We start from the raw sequence: 17,203 nt of genomic DNA, 5'->3' as shown, positions 1-17,203 counted from the left end.
ACCCCGGCTTCCCTTCACAGTGAGCTACAACTGTAAGCCGAAATAAACCCCTCCTCACCGTGTCACGTTGGAGCATGCTGTTTTATCACAGCAATAGAAGGCAAACTATGACAGGATCTTAGAATTACCAGAGCACCTGAGCCCGGCATGGCAGGCATGCAGCCCGTCCCTGAAAGCCTGTCCACCGGTGACCTCCCTCCCCCAGATAAAACACTTTGCAGCCAGGCTGCCATTTCTAATTGCAGGTGTTGTTTTCCTGCTCCTTCGACCAGGAGAAACTGGGGGCCAGGCAGGGACAGAGTAGCTGACACCCACAATGCTTTGCACCCCAGAAGCCACACAGCCAGTGTCCCACTGACCCGGTCAGGTTTTCCTGTCTCCTCCCTGACAAAGACAAGAACCAGGATCTAGAAGCACAAGGTGAGGTATAAGGCTTCCCCTGGCCCAGACACTGGTTGAGGAAGAGGGGGACATGTGCCCCCCAACAAGGTAGCCATTTCTACTGGGATAAATGAAGCATGTCACCTCTTGTCACCTCCATCCCCACTGTGAGTCTATAAAATGGGTTGAATAACATTCCCCCTCCCAAATTCTTATTCACCTGGAATCTAAGAATGACTTTATTTAGAATTAGGCTCATTAAAGGTGTAATTAAAGCAATGGCTCTTAATGTGAGGTTGTCCTGGGCTTAGGGAGAGCCTAGCTAGGTCCAGTGGCTGGTGTTCCAGGAGAAAGATGTCGCAGAGGGAAAGGCCTTGCAGATGGAGACAGTGTGCAAACTGCTAATACTGGCACATGCCAAGGAATACCAGGAGCCACCAGAAGCTGGAGGAGGCAAAAAGACCCTCCTCTAGATCCTTGGTGGCCAGTAACACCCCAATTTCAGACCTCTAGTCCCCAGAACTAGGAGAAAATACATTGACAGGGCCAAGTCCAAACTTGTGGTGGTGTTAAGGTAGCCTGATAACCTCCAGGACCCCCAGGTCCCCTAGAAGGTAGCTCCTGCCCTGGCGACCTCTCCTCACAGCCAGTCCTTGCCAAGTCCCGAGAGATGCCATCTGAAGCACTCCTCCTTCAACCAGGCCCCTCCAGTCTCACGTCCTCTCAGGCAGGCCAGCCTAGTGAGAAGGCTCAGCCAATGCAGGTACTTGCCGCCAAGCCTGACAACCTGAGACCTGGTGGAAGGAGAGAGCAGACCCTCTTTCTCCAATCATGACACACACATTCCCCTTCCCAACATAATAAGTAAATAAATGTGATTATTTGGGGCTGAAGAGGTGCCCCAGCGGTTCAGAGCACTTCCTGCTCTTTTAGAGGACCCAAGTTCAGTTCCCAGCACCCATGCCAGATGGCCGTAACCCCAGCTCCAGGGAGACCTCATCTCTGGCCTTCTAGGACACCAGCTCACTTATACATACCCACACGTACACACATAATTAAAAATTGATAAAACTAAATCTTTAAATGTAGTCACTTCCCCCTCAGTTGCAGACCCTCAACTCTCTAGTCCCTTACTGCTCTGCCTGTCAAAGCAGAGCTGATGTTCAAGGCCTCGAAAACCTGAGTGAGGTCTGCCTGTCTAACCAAGCCCCTCCCAGCTCCACCATTAAACCTTTGCACACTGTCTCTCTGCTTGGGACACTGTCACCATCCTCCTACCTCTCCCAGGATACCACCTAGCCTTTGAGTCCTCGAGATCTGGGGGACCTAGAGGATGCTAGACTACCTTAACATCACCACAAATTTGTGACAGTTCTGTCAATGTATTTTCTCCTAGTTCTGGGGACTAGAGGTCTGAAATCAGGGTGTCACTGGTCACCATGACCTCTGAAGGCTCTAGGGGAAGGTCTTTTTGCCTCCTCCAGCTTCTGGTGGCTCCCCGTGTTCCCTGCCATGTAGCAAGACTTCCACCCCATCCATTAAGATGGGAAAGCTTCCAGAACACGGGTCTGGCTGGGTCCTTCGCCCATTCTGAATGTCCCCAACTTTTGTAGTATCTATGAACGTGCCCGGCTCTTCTCAGAAGCCCTGTGGGTCCTAGCCTCTGCCCTCATTTATTTGGTACACAGTTCCTGGGTGCCTAACTTCAAGTCACAGCAGGGATGAGAGTCATGTCAAGTTATGACAGTGACTCACCAGTAGCTCGGTGGCTGCCACTGAGTCTTGGAGTCTGTGAGGGTCTCTGCCTGCCCAGCTTCCCACCCAGCAGGCATAGACACCCCAAGCAGGTCCTTTCCTGATTTCTATCCTCATTTCAACTTATTTTTCTCTTTACCAGGAGCATTGCTTGCTTTCTGCTTTCTAATTTTGACCTGTTATGGAGGGAGGTGTAGAGGGAAACTGTCTACCTTCTCCGGGCCATGTGCTGTGGGTGCCCACCCTACCCCCTCCCCACTGGCCACACCCAGGAAGATGGAAAACCTCTCTCGAGCACCTCTGTCCCCACCCTGCTCTCCAGAGCCAATGAAACTACAGAGGTGAGAAGCTGCCACCCACCCCAGTGCCTGCCCCATCCTGCACCGGCTGCGCCCACTCAGCTTGTACCTCTGAGCCTGAGGTCAGAAGCAGGCACAGCAGAGGGTGACCGTGGATCCCCCCACCCCCCACCCTGAGGCTGCCTGCAACCCTTCTGGGAAGCATTTCAACCTCTTACCAGCAAGAACTGCCCTGGTTGCCATGGTTACAGTAGAACCACTCACCCACCCACCCACCCACCAAGGCCTCCCAGGACAGGATCCTCAGGTACAACTCCCCATGCCCAGTACTCACAGTATAACCAGGCGAGTCCCCAGGGCATGGTGGTGCACTGGGTGCCCCCTGAGAGCAGAGGCACTGTCCCCAGCAGTGTATCCAGAGGCCTGAGCCAGGGACTACATGGCCTTGGGTCAGCAAAGGTGGCCACCAAGTCCAGAAAGGGCTGGTCCAGGCTGAGAGGGGGCAGATAGTCCTGGGGTAGCTACCGCCCTATCTGCTTGGCAGGGCGGAGGACAGCCAGGGGGCGGTGGCTGCCAGTCCCATTGCAGCTCAGGAACTGGTGTGAGACAGTGACTTTGAGAGTCTCAGGAGGAGGAAGAAGAGGAGGAAGAAGAAGAGAAGGGAGTCCCCAGCAGGCAGGCCTCTTGGAATCTGGGGCTGGGTGGCGCTTTCTCTGGTTTCTTCGGCTGCAGCTGCTCAGCGTGAAGTCTAGCTCTGGAAAAAGAAGGAGGAGAGAGAGACTGATTATGTAAGAGCATCCGCTGCCACTCAGCCACCAGCCAGGAAAGGAAGACCCACCGTGCCCACGGAGACACCCAACCCTGTCTTCACACACAAGAAAGGACTCCAAGGCACCTCGGTGGCTGCCTGGAGCCAAGAAGTGAGTGAGTCTCCCAAGTCAGCCTGGCAGCCTTGAGCTGGGACTAAAAGGAGAAGCAGCAGAGCCCACAAGCTAGGACGGCTGCCTGGAGGAGGTGAAGTGCCAGGTCAAATCCAAGTCCTGCATGTTTCAGGGGAGGCTGTGGAGTGGAAGGTGTTCCACCCTGTGTCACTGCCGTTTAGTTCCTTCCTGTCACCCATCTGTGTCCCCAGCCAGGGAAGAGCTGATGGGGCTGGTTTAATTTGAATTCCAGATCAATGAATACTCTTTCTAGTGAAGTATTTGATGTGCAATATTGTAGGCACCTAATATTGCATGGGGGGGGGGGGCATGCTTGTGCCAATAAACAAGCAAACGAATGAAGAAATAAATATCAGAGCCAGGTGTAGCACACAGCGGAGTAATCGCAGCACCCTAGAGATCGAAGCAGGAGGATGGAGAAGCCAGACAGAGCCACATAGCAAGATTCTGTCTCAAAAAAAAAAAAAAAAAAAAAAAAAAAAACCAGACAAAAGACTGGGTGTGGTGATGCATATCTTTTAATCCTAGCAAAGGCAGAAGGAGATAGATCTCTGAGTTCGAGGCCAACCTGATCTAGTTCCAGGACAGCCAGGGCTACACTGGGGGAGTGGGTGAGGGAAGGGGGCGGTGATGGGGGGGGAGTGTGTGTGAGGAATTCAAGCCTGGCCTGCTGGTGATCAGCCCAGAAAGTCACACCCCGCCCCCAGGGCCCAGCAGATTGAGGGCTGTGGTTCGTTTTACAGATGAGGTGGAGGTGGCCTTCGGCAGAGCCAACTCGAAGACTCAGTTTCTCACCGTGTGATTTGCCCTCCCTTAGGTCAGAAGAAATGACCACAATCCGAGGGCATGATGGGAGCAGGTGTAGTTGGGGAATACCTCCTCTATCCTTCCATCCGTGACACACAAATTCACAGAATGTACCAAACTGACCCTCAGGCTCCAGGTGCAGCATTAGTGGTCGGAAACTTGCTGGGTAGCCAGGAGGTCCTGAGGTCAAGCCCAGGCAGAGATGACAAAGCTAGGAAGCAGACCAAGGCCAGTCTGGCCTGCCCACGGAATTCCTGGCCAAGGCTAGCCTGGGCTACATCATGAGTTTCAGAGAGGCATGGGCTACATAGTAAGACCCTGTCTGAAACAAAACAGCAAAGCAGACATGCTAGCTCTCATGCTCAAATCCTCTAAAGCAGGCAGGGCCACATACAATAAAGTGCATTATTCAAATTTACCCAGGGTAAAGTCCCCGGACCTCAGCCCTGTCCCCTCCCACCTCCCTGTTCTTCCTTCCCTCCCCCAACCCCGTCCCACCCTGGTGATCTTCCTATTGTAGGGTCACGATAGATACTAACTATGCCACCTCCCCCCTCCCCCACCAGGACTTAGTCTCCTATAAGCTCTAGTTGACTTCAAACTCACTGGCTATACACCCAAGGATGGCCTTGAACTTCTGACCTCCCCATCTATTCCTCCTCCACAGCTGGACTGTCACCAAATTCCATTTACACAGTAACGGAGCTGGGACCCAGGACTTCAAGCAAGCCAGACAAACACTCTACCAACAAGCCCCTTCCCCAGCCACAGTGAGATCTTTTCATTGTTATTTTGTGCGTGCCAGCACATCCTTCACCCCCAGACACCCCACCTCTGTTGCTCTGTAGGGGATCCCACTTCCACAGCAGCACTACTGCAACCCACCTGCTTCCTGTCTGGCATCTCCCACTCCCCACCCCCTACCCCTCCAAATGTGACACCCTGATGCTCTCTTGAAGTGCAGATTTAGCATCTCATCCCTTTCGTTCGACGCGATGATTTTTGGGGTGCTGTCACGTTGACGTGCGTGTGAACAGTTTCCTCTTTTTTCCCCTTGCTCAGTAATAGTCCGTCTGTCCACATGTCGCCGTGTGTCTACCCACCCATAAAGAATCATCCAGGTTGATCTGGTCTTTGATGAGTATGAAGAAGGCTACACGCCTCAGTGGACAGGCTTTGGTGTGGAGAAGGCTTCCTTCTCGTCTGAGTCCCGCTGTCCTTCAGACCACTGGGGCTCTGCATACCAGCCACAGACATACCTGTCCACCGCCATCAGCTCCCCGTGCTTCCTCACAAAGCCACACACAACCAAGAGGTTCTTCACCACGTCCAAATAGAAGAAGCCCTGTTGTGCCTCCTCTGTGTGTGCGCAGGTGCATCCCCGTAGGCACACACAGAGGACACAGGAGGATGCTGGGTGTCCAACTCTGTCACTCTCCACCTCATTTCTCTGAGGCAGGGTTTCTGGATGAACCTGCACCTAGGCTGGCTGCCAGAACACCACAGCTCTCCTCTTGTCTACATCTGACACAGCCGTGGGATTTGTGCAGCTGAGCCTGTTTTTTTGTTAGTTTGGTTTGCTTTGGTTTTTATTTTTTTGTTTTGGCTTGGGTGCTACGAATTCAAACGCAGGCCCTCATCTGTGCACTTCGGAAAGCTCCTACCTGCTGAGGCATGCCCCCAGGCCCTGTTCCAGCTTCTTCATTCAGAAGGGACTCTAACATTGAACCCTGCCATGCATCCCGGTCGGTCTGCCCGCTCCCAATGGGGAAGTCAGGTGGGAAAAAGAGGCACAGCCAACCTCATGGATCAACCACGTGGCACACGTGTATGAGTCCCATTGAAATGAGAAAGCAGAAAGGACCCTAAGGAAGCTGCCAAGAGGAAGATATCTGATGGCAAGCTTTGATCTGGAGTAGAGGCTCTGAGGGAATCAGGCTCCTGGCTGTGGTAGTTTGAATGAGATGTTCCAGATATTAGGATACCAGCTGGTAGTGTTGTTTGTGTGTGTGTGTGTGTGTGGGGTGTTACTTATGTGTGGCTTTGTTGAAGGAAGTGTGTCACTGGAAGAAGCCTGCCTCTACTCCACTATCATGGACTCTCTCTTTTCTTTTTCTTTTTTAGATTTATTTATTTATTTTATGTATATGCATACACACTGCCACTCTCTTCAGACAGGCCAGAAGAGGGCATCATCGGATCCCATTACAGATGGCTTGTGAGCCACCATGTGGCTGCTGGGAATTGAACTCAGGACCTCTGGAAGAGCAGTGTCAGTGCTCTTAACCACTGAGCCATCTCTCCAGTCCTATCATAGGCTCTTAACTCTTTGAATCATAAGTTCAAATAAATTTTTTCTTCTATAAGTTGCCTTGGTTATGGTGTTTCTTTCACAGCAAAGAAAAGTACTGTCTGGTAGCAAAAGGAAGTCCTTCTTTAGAGCCCCCGGCCAGGCCTTGCCCACCCTGGCGATGTGATCTAACCGGTGATTCCTGAGTCCTCAACAATGACTTCCTCAGCTCCCAGGAGGGCAGGGCCTGCCTGGATTTCTCTGTCTCTGTCTCTGTCCCTGTCTCAGGGTGAGGATGGAGGTAGATGACGAATGTTCGCCTTTCCTGGTCCACCCCACCCCAACACCCACCCCTGGGACTCACGGCATTATTGGGAAACTCGTGGAAAGAAAGGACAAAAAATAGAGGAGGGTGGAGCGGTCAGCATAGTTCCTCGATGAAGAAGAGCGGTTTCAAAGTCACAGGAGCAAGAAGCAAATAACAGCAAATAACAGACTCACTAAGTCATGACTCCAGGGTCCTGGGTTAGGGGCAGGGTCAGAGAGAAGGCAGGTGCCGGGGTCAGGGATGGGGAAGAAGGGGTGTATGAGCTAAATCTTCCATGAAGGGAAGCAAGGGCTTGCTTGCTTGTGGGATTTGGGAGGGATGAGCTACAGTTGGGTGTGTTTGTTTTTACGGTCTTGAAGTTTGAACGCAGGACTGTGAGCCTGCTAGGTAAGTGGGTAGTTCTTGATTTCTCCAAAGAGCTACATCCCCATCCCTTGAGAGCATGGGGTGTTTGTTTGTTTGGGGTTGTTTGTCTGTTTGTTTTTGCTTTTGAGACAAGGCCTCAGGGTGTGGTCCATGCTTGGCCTGGAACTCACCACATAGAATGCTCATAGAAATCCACCTGCCTCTGCCTCCCTCAGTGCTAGAATTAAAGGCCTGTGCTATCATGGCTGGCTGATAGATGTTTTTGTTCGTTTGTTTTTGTTTAAATTCCCGTATCTGGAAAGGGAGAAGGAACCAGAGGAGGTCTGCTGCTGATTATAACGCCACATTGAACTATTTTATTCTTTAGATGAACAGAGAGAACTAGGAATTTTTTGAGGTGTGTGTGTGGCTATTACTGGTTTATGGGGTTTTTGTTTTGTTTTGTTTTTTAAGATCCCAGACTATCTTCAAATTCAATGGAGCCTCAAAGATGACCTTGAACTTCTGTTCCTCCCGCTCAGAACCCCTGTGCTGGGATTTCGGGAAGTGCTACCACTATCCTTTTATGTATGACCAGGGGTCAAAACTCAAGCATGGGACAAACTCTCTGCCAATTGTGCTGTATCATAGCCCACGTTTGGACTCTTTATTTTATTTTATTTTTAAGGAACTCCTGTTTTTAGCTGTCCACCCAAACCAGGACCCTCTCATTGTCCCCTCCCTTGCGAAGTCATGTGCTTTCTGGTCTTTCCCATCCATCCCTGCCTGAGGACAAGAGCCTCCTCCTCTGGGGGGCAGGGGTGGGGTGGGATCCCTGGCTTTAAGCTCTGGAGCCAGTTTGGCAGCACAGAAGACAAACAAGGACTGTCAGGATGTACAACGCTGGGAGAGTTCCCAGGAAGCCTTCTGGGAGCTCTGGAATAATTACTATACAATAGAGGTGAGAAGTGTTTGTTTTTCACAATCTAGAGACTAAGATGAGCTGATTCAGGCTGCCTGAGCTCAGCTGCTCCTGCCTAGGTTTGGTTCATCCAGGTTGGGCTCAGATAATCTGGGTTGATCTCATCTGGTTTAGGCTGTTCCTGCCTGGGCTAATCCTGATCCAGGCTAATCTCCATGGCTCTAACCTGGACACATCTAGAACTCTGCCAATCCCGACTGCCACCCTAAAACCTAAACTGGGCTCAGCTGGTCCAGGTTGGAGTCTGCTGGTTCAAGCTGGATTCAGCCGATCCAGTCTGAGTTTGACTAATGCAGGGTAGCCCCACTCATGCTGGTGAGTTTGCAGAGTGCTGACTGATCTCAGATCACATCCGTAGGGATAGCCTAGGCTAAAATTTCACAGCAGAAGCAGAGTTTGGGGAAAGGGAGCAAGAGTCAAGGCCCTTTAAGTCCATGTCTCAGAACAATGACACCAACCGCCTCTGTCACTTGGGGAAGCAAGAATACTTTCTGTTGAGAGGAGAAGAGCTGCATTGTAAGGCCTTGGATGGGTGTGGGTAAACAACTGGGGCCATATTTGCAACCCATCTATTACACCTACCTGGAACATTCTTCTCCCCCAAAGAGGCCAGGCATGGCCTGAAAGTATTAGGGGGCAGAATATTGGGTCACCTGCCTCGCCTGGCCACTTTAAGTAGGGCAAGCCCTAAAAGACTTCAGAGACATTCCTTACAAGCCCACATCCTAGGGATGAGAAATGGAGACCTAGAGGGGGAGGGAACTGGCCCTAAGCCATATCCGGCCCTCCCAACCCCGGTTTCCTCCTGGGAACTAAGCCATGGCCCCTTAAGAATGTAGGAGGCTCAGGCAGTGAGCTCAGGGCTCGGGGCTGGATCAGCAGATAGTCTAAACAGGGAGGAGGTGGAAGAAAGTGGGACTGAGTTTAAGACAGAGATAAGGGGAGGCAGCTGGGGGTGGTAACACTCTTCGAAGGTGCATGCAGGAGGATGAAGAGTTCAAAGTCATTCTTGGCTACAAGGGAAAGATATAGACCAATGGATCAGACAGGGTTCATACACAGTTCCCACCCGTATCTGCTTTTGTTTATTTTTATTTTTTTATTTTGAAATGTGCTTTTATATTTTATTATTCTGTCTGTCTCTTTGTCTGTCTGTCTCTCTCTCTGTCTGTTTCTGCCTGTCTCTGTCTCTGTGTGTGTGTGTGTGTGTGTGAAAGAGAGAGAGAGATCACAGGACAAACGTGCAAACATGGAACTGATTCTCTCCTTCCACAATCCAGGCTGTCCAACTTTTTTTTTTTTTTTTTGGTTTTTTCGAGACAGGGTTTCTCTGTATAGTCCTGGCTGTCCTGGAACTCACTTTGTAGACCAGGCTGGCCTCGAACTCAGAAATCCGCCTGCCTCTGCCTCCCGAGTGCTGGGATTAAAGGCGTGCGCCACCACGCCCGGCAGGCTGTCCAACTTTTGTGGCAATTGCTTTTACCCTCTGAGCCACCTTGCCAGCCCTCTTTCTTTTCCTTTCCTTTCCTTTCCTTTCCTTTCCTTTCCTTTCCTTTCCTTTCCTTTCCTTTCCTTTCCTTCCCTCCCTCCCTCCTTCCTCTCTCTTCTTTCTGAGACAAGGCCTCACACCACCCAGGCTGGACTTGGACTTGGATAAATTTGAACTAACTCCCTGAGTCCTCGGCCTCCACCCCCCAAGGGTTAGAATCACAGTCTTGAACTACCACCCAGTGCCCGCTAGGTTTCACTCTCACCCTAGGCAAAGCACTCTACCACCAGCTACATTCCTGGCCCCAAATATCTCATCCGTTACTCCCTTCCTACCGAGGAAACAGAATTTCAGCTCTGGGGCATGCATTTATCACCAACAACTCTGTCTCCCCCCCCCCCCCCCCATAAGTCTTTTACTGGCACTTGCTTTTGGTTCATTCTCCTGTCCAGTTCTGGAAACCACTAATACTCCATGGATTGGGTTGATCATCACATTTCATACAGATAGAACTGCACAGCACACAGTACTGTCCCCTTGGCTGCTCTCACTCAGCAAGCGCCATGTTCCCAAGGTGCATTCATCCATAGCATCTTAGGAACTACGTTGCTATGTTAGAGTCACTGCCAGGCCAGTGGGGATGGCTCAGGAGGTAAAGGCGCTTGCCACCGACCCTGACAACATAAGAAGCTTCCCTGTGCTTTATGGGAGAGAACTGACTTCCATAAGTTGTCCTCTGAGCCATGGCATGTGTGTGTGCCCACACATGCACACAAAATAAGTAAAATGTAAAGGCTGGAGAGATGACTTAAGGGTTAAGAGCACTTCCTGTGCTTCCAGAGGACCAAAGTTCAGGTACCAGCATCCATACTGAGCAGATCACAATGAACTAGAATTTCTTTCTTTCTTCCTTCCTTTCTTTCTTTCTTTCTTTCTTTCTTTCTTTCTTTCTTTCTTTCTTTGTTTTGGTTTTTCGAGACAGGGTTTCTCTGTATAGCCCTGGCTGTCCTGGAACTCACTTTGTAGACCAGGCTGGCCTTGAACCCAGAAATCCACCTGCCTCTGCCTCCCAAGTGCTGGGATTAAAGGCATGCACCACCACTTCCCAGCTGAACTAGAATTTCAGGAATCTGATACCCTGCCTGGCCTCTGTGGGCACCTGTGCACACATGGCCTACCTTTCACACAAACACACACACATACAAAAGAAAAAATTACTATTTTCTTAAGTTATGTCACTCAAAATTCATATGCTGAAGTCCAACACAACTAATATGATGGTATTTAGAGATGAGGCTTTCAGAACACGATTAGGGTTAGTTAAGGCCTTAGAGGCTGCTCTTCTAAAGGACCTGGGTTCAGTTCCCTACACCCACATCCCAGTTCACAACCATCTAGAACTCCAGCTCCTGAGGAGCTGATGCTCTCTTCTGTCGCCTTTGGCACTTCACACTTGTGGTGCACAGACAGACAGACAGACATGTAGGCTAAATATCCATAGGCGTGATTTTGTACATTTTTGTATTTATTCATTTTCCTTTATGTATGTGTGTGTGTGCCTAAGTGTGTGTGTGTGTGTGTGTGTGTGTGTATTGTATATGCACAGACAAGAGCTCATGAGGCCAGAGGGCATTGGATGCCTTGGAACTGGAGTTACAGGTGATTGTGAACCTGATATATAGGTTGTGGGAACCAAAAGAACCAAACACATATCTTTTCCAAGAGCGACAAGTATTCTAAACTGCTAAGCCATCTCTCCAGCCCCTGACTATTTGTTTCTTCTGAGGTAGTCATGAGTCACGAACCTCCTGGTCTACTTGGTTCCTTTGTCTTCATGATAGTGGGGCATTTACTGAAGCTATTTTTTTAAAAAAAGATTTAGTGTGTGTGTGTGTGTGTGTGTGTGTGGAGTACATTGTAGCTGTCTTCAGACACACCAGAAGAGAGCATCAGATCCCATTACAGATGGTTGTGAGCCACCATGTGGTTGCTGGGAATTGAACTCAGGACCTCTGGAAGAACAGTCAGTGCTCTTAACTGCTGAGCCATCTCTCCAGCCCTTTTAAAAGATTTATTTATTTATTTTATGTATGTGAGTAAGTGAAGACACTGTCTCTGTCTTCAGACACACCAGAAGAGGGCATCAGATCCCATTACAGGTGATTGTAAGCCACTATGTGGTTGCTGGGAATTGAACTCAGGAACTCTGGAAGAGCAATCAGTGCTCTTAACTGCTGAGTCATCACTCCAGCCCCCCTAATGCTATATATATATTTTTTTTTTTTTTGGTTTTTTGAGACAGGGTTTCTCTGTGTAGCTCTGGCTGTCCTGGCACTCACTTTGTAGACCAGGCTGGCCTCGAACTCAGAAATCCGCCTGCCTCTGCCTCCCGAGTGCTGGGATTAAAGGCGTGCGCCACCACGCCCGGCGCTATTTTTTTTTAAGGCTGATTGAGGTACAATTGATATGAAGTAAAGTTGACCCTCCAAGTGGACGAGTTTGAAAATGTGCACTATTTGGGACCGGAGAGTTGGCTCTGCAGTTAAGAGCACTTGTTGCTCTTGTGACACGCTGGGCCTTTTACAACTCCCTGTGACTCCACAATCAATCTCTTCTGACCTCCAATGGCACCTGCACTCACATGGCAGACACACACACATAAATAAAACAAACCTTTTTTTTAAAAAAAAAAAGAAAATGTAGACTATTTCTATCCCTCCCCAAAGTTCCCTTGGACCTCATGCAGCCAGCCTTCTGCACTAGTCTGGCTTCTAGCTTTAGAGTTTGACCTTTTCCAGAATCTTCTATGGTGGAATCATATAGTTCATTATCCTCTTTGTCCTGTTATTTCTCGCTTGGCAGATGCTTTGAGGAGTCGCCATGCTGGTGAGGGTGTTGGTGGTGTGTTCTTTTCCTGTCTGAGCAGTGGCCCATTGTGCAGCCATCTGTTTCTGCATTTGTCACTTGATGGGTGTTAAGAGTGGCTTCCAGGGCTTTGTAATTATGGACAAAGCTGCAATTCACAATGAACAGAGGTCCTTATGGTCTGGATATGGTTTCACTGTGTCCCCCGGGGGCGCGCTTGGAAGCTTAGCTCCTCGAGCACTCCAAGCTCTCAATGCTGCGAGATGGTAAAACCTTTAAAATGTAGAGCCAAACCAGGGGTGGTGGCGGCCCCTGCAACACCAGCACTCAGGGAGCCGAAGCAGAATGGTCAGAAGTTTGAGACCAGCCTGGGCTACATAGTGAAGTGGAAGCCAGCCTGGACTAGTCTCAAAATGGAGGAGGGTGGTGGTGGTGGTGGTAAAAAACTACTGCGTTAGGAAGGAATTTATGTTCTCCTGGGATCCTGGTTTGCTTCTGGGAGAAAGGATTGTTATAAAAGAGCAGGGGGGCTCGTGAGATGGCTCAGTGGGTAAGAGCACCCGACTGCTCTTCCGAAGGTCAGGAGTTCAAATCCCAAAAGAGCAGGGGCAGCCCCTCCTCACCTTCTCAACAGAATGCGGCCACTGCTGATGTTGTATCCTTGAACCTCGAAAACTATGTGCTAAATAAGGCTGGCCAACCTTCTCTTCCCTTTCTCTTCTTTTCCCTTTCCTTATTCCTGTTTGTCTTTGGCCAGTGGGATTGCTTGTTGGTTTGAGTTAAACAGAGTCTTGCCATCTAAGCCAGGTTGGCCTCAGACTCATGATCCTCCCCTCTCAGCCTCCCAATGCTAGAATCCAGCCATGACCGCCACTCCTGGTGTTACGTCTCCTTTATAGGTTACCCAGCCTCCCGTATTTTTTATGCTGATGAGATAAGGACCAGGAGAAAGCCTTTCTGTGCCAGCGTTTCTCTTTCGCCTGAGTATCACAGAATCACGTGGTTGCTGGAGAAGCCGCCAGGTTATTTCTCAAAGTGTCTGTCTGTTCTCTTTTGAGTTCAGGTATTTGCTATCATGAAGCTAATGAGAACCCCTTGTAGGAGGTTCCTGCTTGCTGAAGCCTCCATCGTTTCCTTGCCCTCTGCCATTACAGGGCCCGCTGGGCTCTCTTGTACAAGTTCTCATCCAGTGGCAAATGGGTATCTTTAAATTTTGGTTTTTTAAAGTGGAGGCAGGAGGACCAAGAGTTTAGGGTTATCCTAGGTTACAGGCCAGCCTGGGCTACATGAAACCATACCTCAAGAAATAACTTAGAGGTGACCCAACGGTTAAGAGAGCTTGCTAAGCCAGGCAGTGGTGGCACACACCTTTAATCCCAGCACTCGGGAGGCAGAGACAGGCAGATTTCTGAGTTCAAGGCCAGCCTGGTCTACAAAGTGAGTTCCAGGACAGCCAGGGCAAACAGAGAAACCCTGTCTCAAAAAAAAACCCAAAACTGTCAACTCTAGTTTCAGGGATCCAGAGCCAGAGCTCTGTTCTAGCCTTTACAGGAACCAGGCAAGCAGGCTGCGCACACATAAACGTGCAGGCAAATACTCATGCATGTATATATATATATATATATATATATATATATATATATATATATATATATAAATTTAAAGCCAGGGCCGGAGAGATGACTCAGCAGTTAAGTCCTGAGTTCAATTTCCAGCAACCACATGGTGGCTCACAGCCATCTGTAATGAGATCCTACGCCCTCTTCTGGTGTGTTGAAGACAGTTACAATGTACTCACATACATAAAATAATTTTTTTTTTTTTTTAAGACAGGGTTTCTCTATATAGCTGTCCTGGAACTCACTTTGTAGACCAGACTGGCCTCAAACTCAGAAATCCGCCTGCCTCTGCCTCCCAAGTGCTGGGATTAAAGGCGTGTGCTACCACGCCCAGCTTAAAAAATTTTTTTTAAAAGCCAGGTGTGGGGTAGAGGGCTCCAGGTTCTTGTGCTCACAGATAGGCAGGCCTTAGGGAAACTAAACTGTCTCCTCAACAAAGCGTATATTTTCTTGTTATCCACTTGGAAAGCTGGGAATGGATGTAGCTAGTAGCCTGGTGATCTGTACTATCTGTAGGGCCAGCCACACAGGAATCTCCCAGACTCTTCTCCCTCGATTCTTTATCTCGAGCACCTGTCTCTCAGTCAATAGAACATGTCCTTATGGGAGACAGCGCACATCCTTTACCACAGCCTGGGTGACCTTTGTGCTGTCTGCAGAACCACCTGTAGGCCACATCTGACTCTCACAGACTCTTAATGTTTGTCTGTCGTTCTTCCTAGACCCTTATCTTAAACATTGTTTCTGAGACTTAAACGTTGCTTATGAGTTTGTAAAGGGCCTCGGTGTAATCTTGTCTTATGCTTGGTCGTACACACAGGATTGAGTATCTACATTATTATCAGGAAATGTTTCTCCAAAACTGCGCTGTGCTTAAATACGCCTAAATAAGCTTCCCTGTGTCAGACTCTAGAAGTCTGAACCAACCCTGACTGTTGAGCCAGATTTCCTTCTTGCCAGCCCAGGTGTTTGCAGAGACCTCCCTACAGCACATACACCCGCCCGCCACCCCATCACCCAGCCCCAAGGGTGTGTGCCTGCAATGCTAATCAATGCTTGGATAACACAGACTGGAAGGATCCTGCAGCTTCCTAGCCAGGTAATCAGGCCAAATGGATGAGGGCCAGATCCACTAAGAGATCCTGTCTCAAAAAATGAGATGGAGCCAGGCGGTGGTGGCACCTGGTCTGTCTATAAAGTGAGTTCCAGGACAGCCAGGGCTATACAGAGAAACCCTGTCTCAAAAAACAAACAACAACAACAAAAAACAACAACAACAACAACAAAAATGAGATGGAGCACAATTGAGGGAGGCACCCAGCTTTGATCTCTGGCTTCCTCAAGCATGTGCACACAAGATATCGCACCTGCGTACACACCCAAGCGTGCGAACTTATACACATACACACACACACACTCTCGAACGTTCATCACTCAGTGCTATAGGAAACTCTCTGAACTTCTGGTATGAATGCTGCTTGGTTCTTGCAATGAGACCCTTATCTCAAAAAACAAATCTAAGCTAAGCCATGCCTTGAATCCCAGCACTCGGGAAGGTAGAGGCAGGTAGAATCTCTGTGAGTGCAAGACGGCCTTGGGCTACAGAGCAAGATCCAGGATAGCCAGGACTGTTACACAGAGAAACTGTGTCTTGCAAACCCAAACCAAAAGTAAGTCTAAGCTATAGCACATGCCCCACGTTCTGCTGCCTGAAGACCGTGGTGCAGTTCCTCTGCCTGCCGCTTCTGCAGTTTTCATTTACTGTTGCTACTACTAGTGTCTGTGTGTGTGTGTCTCTGTGTGTGTGTGTGTGTGTGTTTGTGTTTGTCTGTCTGTGTGTGAATTTGTGTATATGTCTGTGTGTGGATCTGTGTGTGTCTGTGTGTGGATCTATATATATGTATGTGCATATCTGTGTGTATGTCTGTGTGTATATCTGTGTGTGTCTGTGTGTGTGTATGTCTGTGTATGTATGTTTATGTGTGTGTATCTATGTGTCTGTGTATCTGTGTGTGTGTATGTCTATGTGTCTGGGTCTGTGTGTGTATATGTGTGCCTGTGTATGTGTCTGTGTGTGTGTATATGTCCTATGTGTCGTGTGTGTATCTGTGTGGGTCTGTGTGTTTGTGTGTGTGTCTGTGTATGTATACATGTGTGTGTCTGTGTGTGTATCTGTGTGCACGTGTGTGTGCACACCCACGCCAGCAAGGAGAGTATAAAGATCAGAGGACAGCTTCATGAGATCGGTTCTCTCCTTCTACCTTTAGATGAGCTCCAGGATCAAACTCAAGTCTCTTGAATTAAGAGGCAAGCACTCTCTACCCACTACGCCATCTTACAGGCTCTGCTCTCCACTTCTACCTGCCTGAGCCCAGAGCTAACCACACACAGCTCTGGCGATTGTGGTGACTTTGGGTGGAAGTCTGTGCTGTCTGCACTCACTGCTGACACCTTGTCACCCAAGGAGAGTTGCTGAGTGGCCTCTTGTAACTCATTTTGTTTTCCAGTTGGGTCCTTTCCCACCAGGCAAGCTGAGGCAGCAGTAGATGATAGCTTTGTCAACATGACTGCGATGAATGAAATACTGCTCTTTCAACCTAGATCTGGCTTTCCTCTGATATCTGATAGGACTCAGGCCCATGAGGTTTATTCCCAAGCAGCTGCTTCTCAGACCTAGACTGACTGGGTTCTATGCTGCCACTGACTTTGTTCAGCCACTAGCTTTTCCCCACCTTTTAGACAAAGTCTTACTGTGTATCCCTTACTGGCCTAGAACTCTTTATAATAAGTCAGGCTGGCCTTGAAGTCACAGAGACCTGCCTGCCTTTGCCTCATAGGTGCTGGGTATTAACTGCACAGGCTACCATGCCCCAGTTGATTTTTTTTTTATTACATTCTTTTATTATTCCTGTTAAGGGGGAACATGTGCATGCCACAGTGCATGTGTGGAAGGCAGAGGACAATTTTGGGAGTGTCAATTATCTTCTTCCATCACGTGGAGCCTGGGATTGAACTTAGGCCAGCTAGCTTGCTGCTGAGTACTCTTACCTGCTGAGCTATCTCATCAGCCCCTGGAGTGACTCCTATCAGGTAAGCCACCTG

General features: G+C 49.2%; 1 protein-coding gene across 9 annotated transcripts in view; it reads right to left on the bottom strand.

Moving 5' to 3' along the window:
* The window catches only part of Il34 (interleukin 34), a 65,349-nt gene that overhangs the window by 11,455 nt on the left and 36,691 nt on the right, over positions 1–17,203 (bottom strand). For 7 of the 9 annotated variants that reach the window (XM_085843579.1, XM_029480357.2, XM_021169816.2 and 4 more), the window contains one exon: positions 2,770–3,189. In XM_085843579.1, coding sequence (XP_085699705.1) covers positions 2,770–2,797 — 28 coding nt within the window. In that variant the 5' untranslated portion in view covers positions 2,798–3,189. The other 2 variants (XM_029480360.2, XM_029480358.2) reach the window with 2 other exon arrangements.

This window comes from Mus caroli, unplaced genomic scaffold, assembly GCF_978045245.1.
Source record: "Mus caroli unplaced genomic scaffold, Mus_caroli_1 scaffold_10, whole genome shotgun sequence".
NCBI classification, from domain to species: Eukaryota; Metazoa; Chordata; class Mammalia; order Rodentia; family Muridae; genus Mus; species Mus caroli.
The sequence above is the reverse complement of the archived record's forward strand: the minus strand, read 5'-3'. Positions and strand labels throughout refer to the sequence as shown.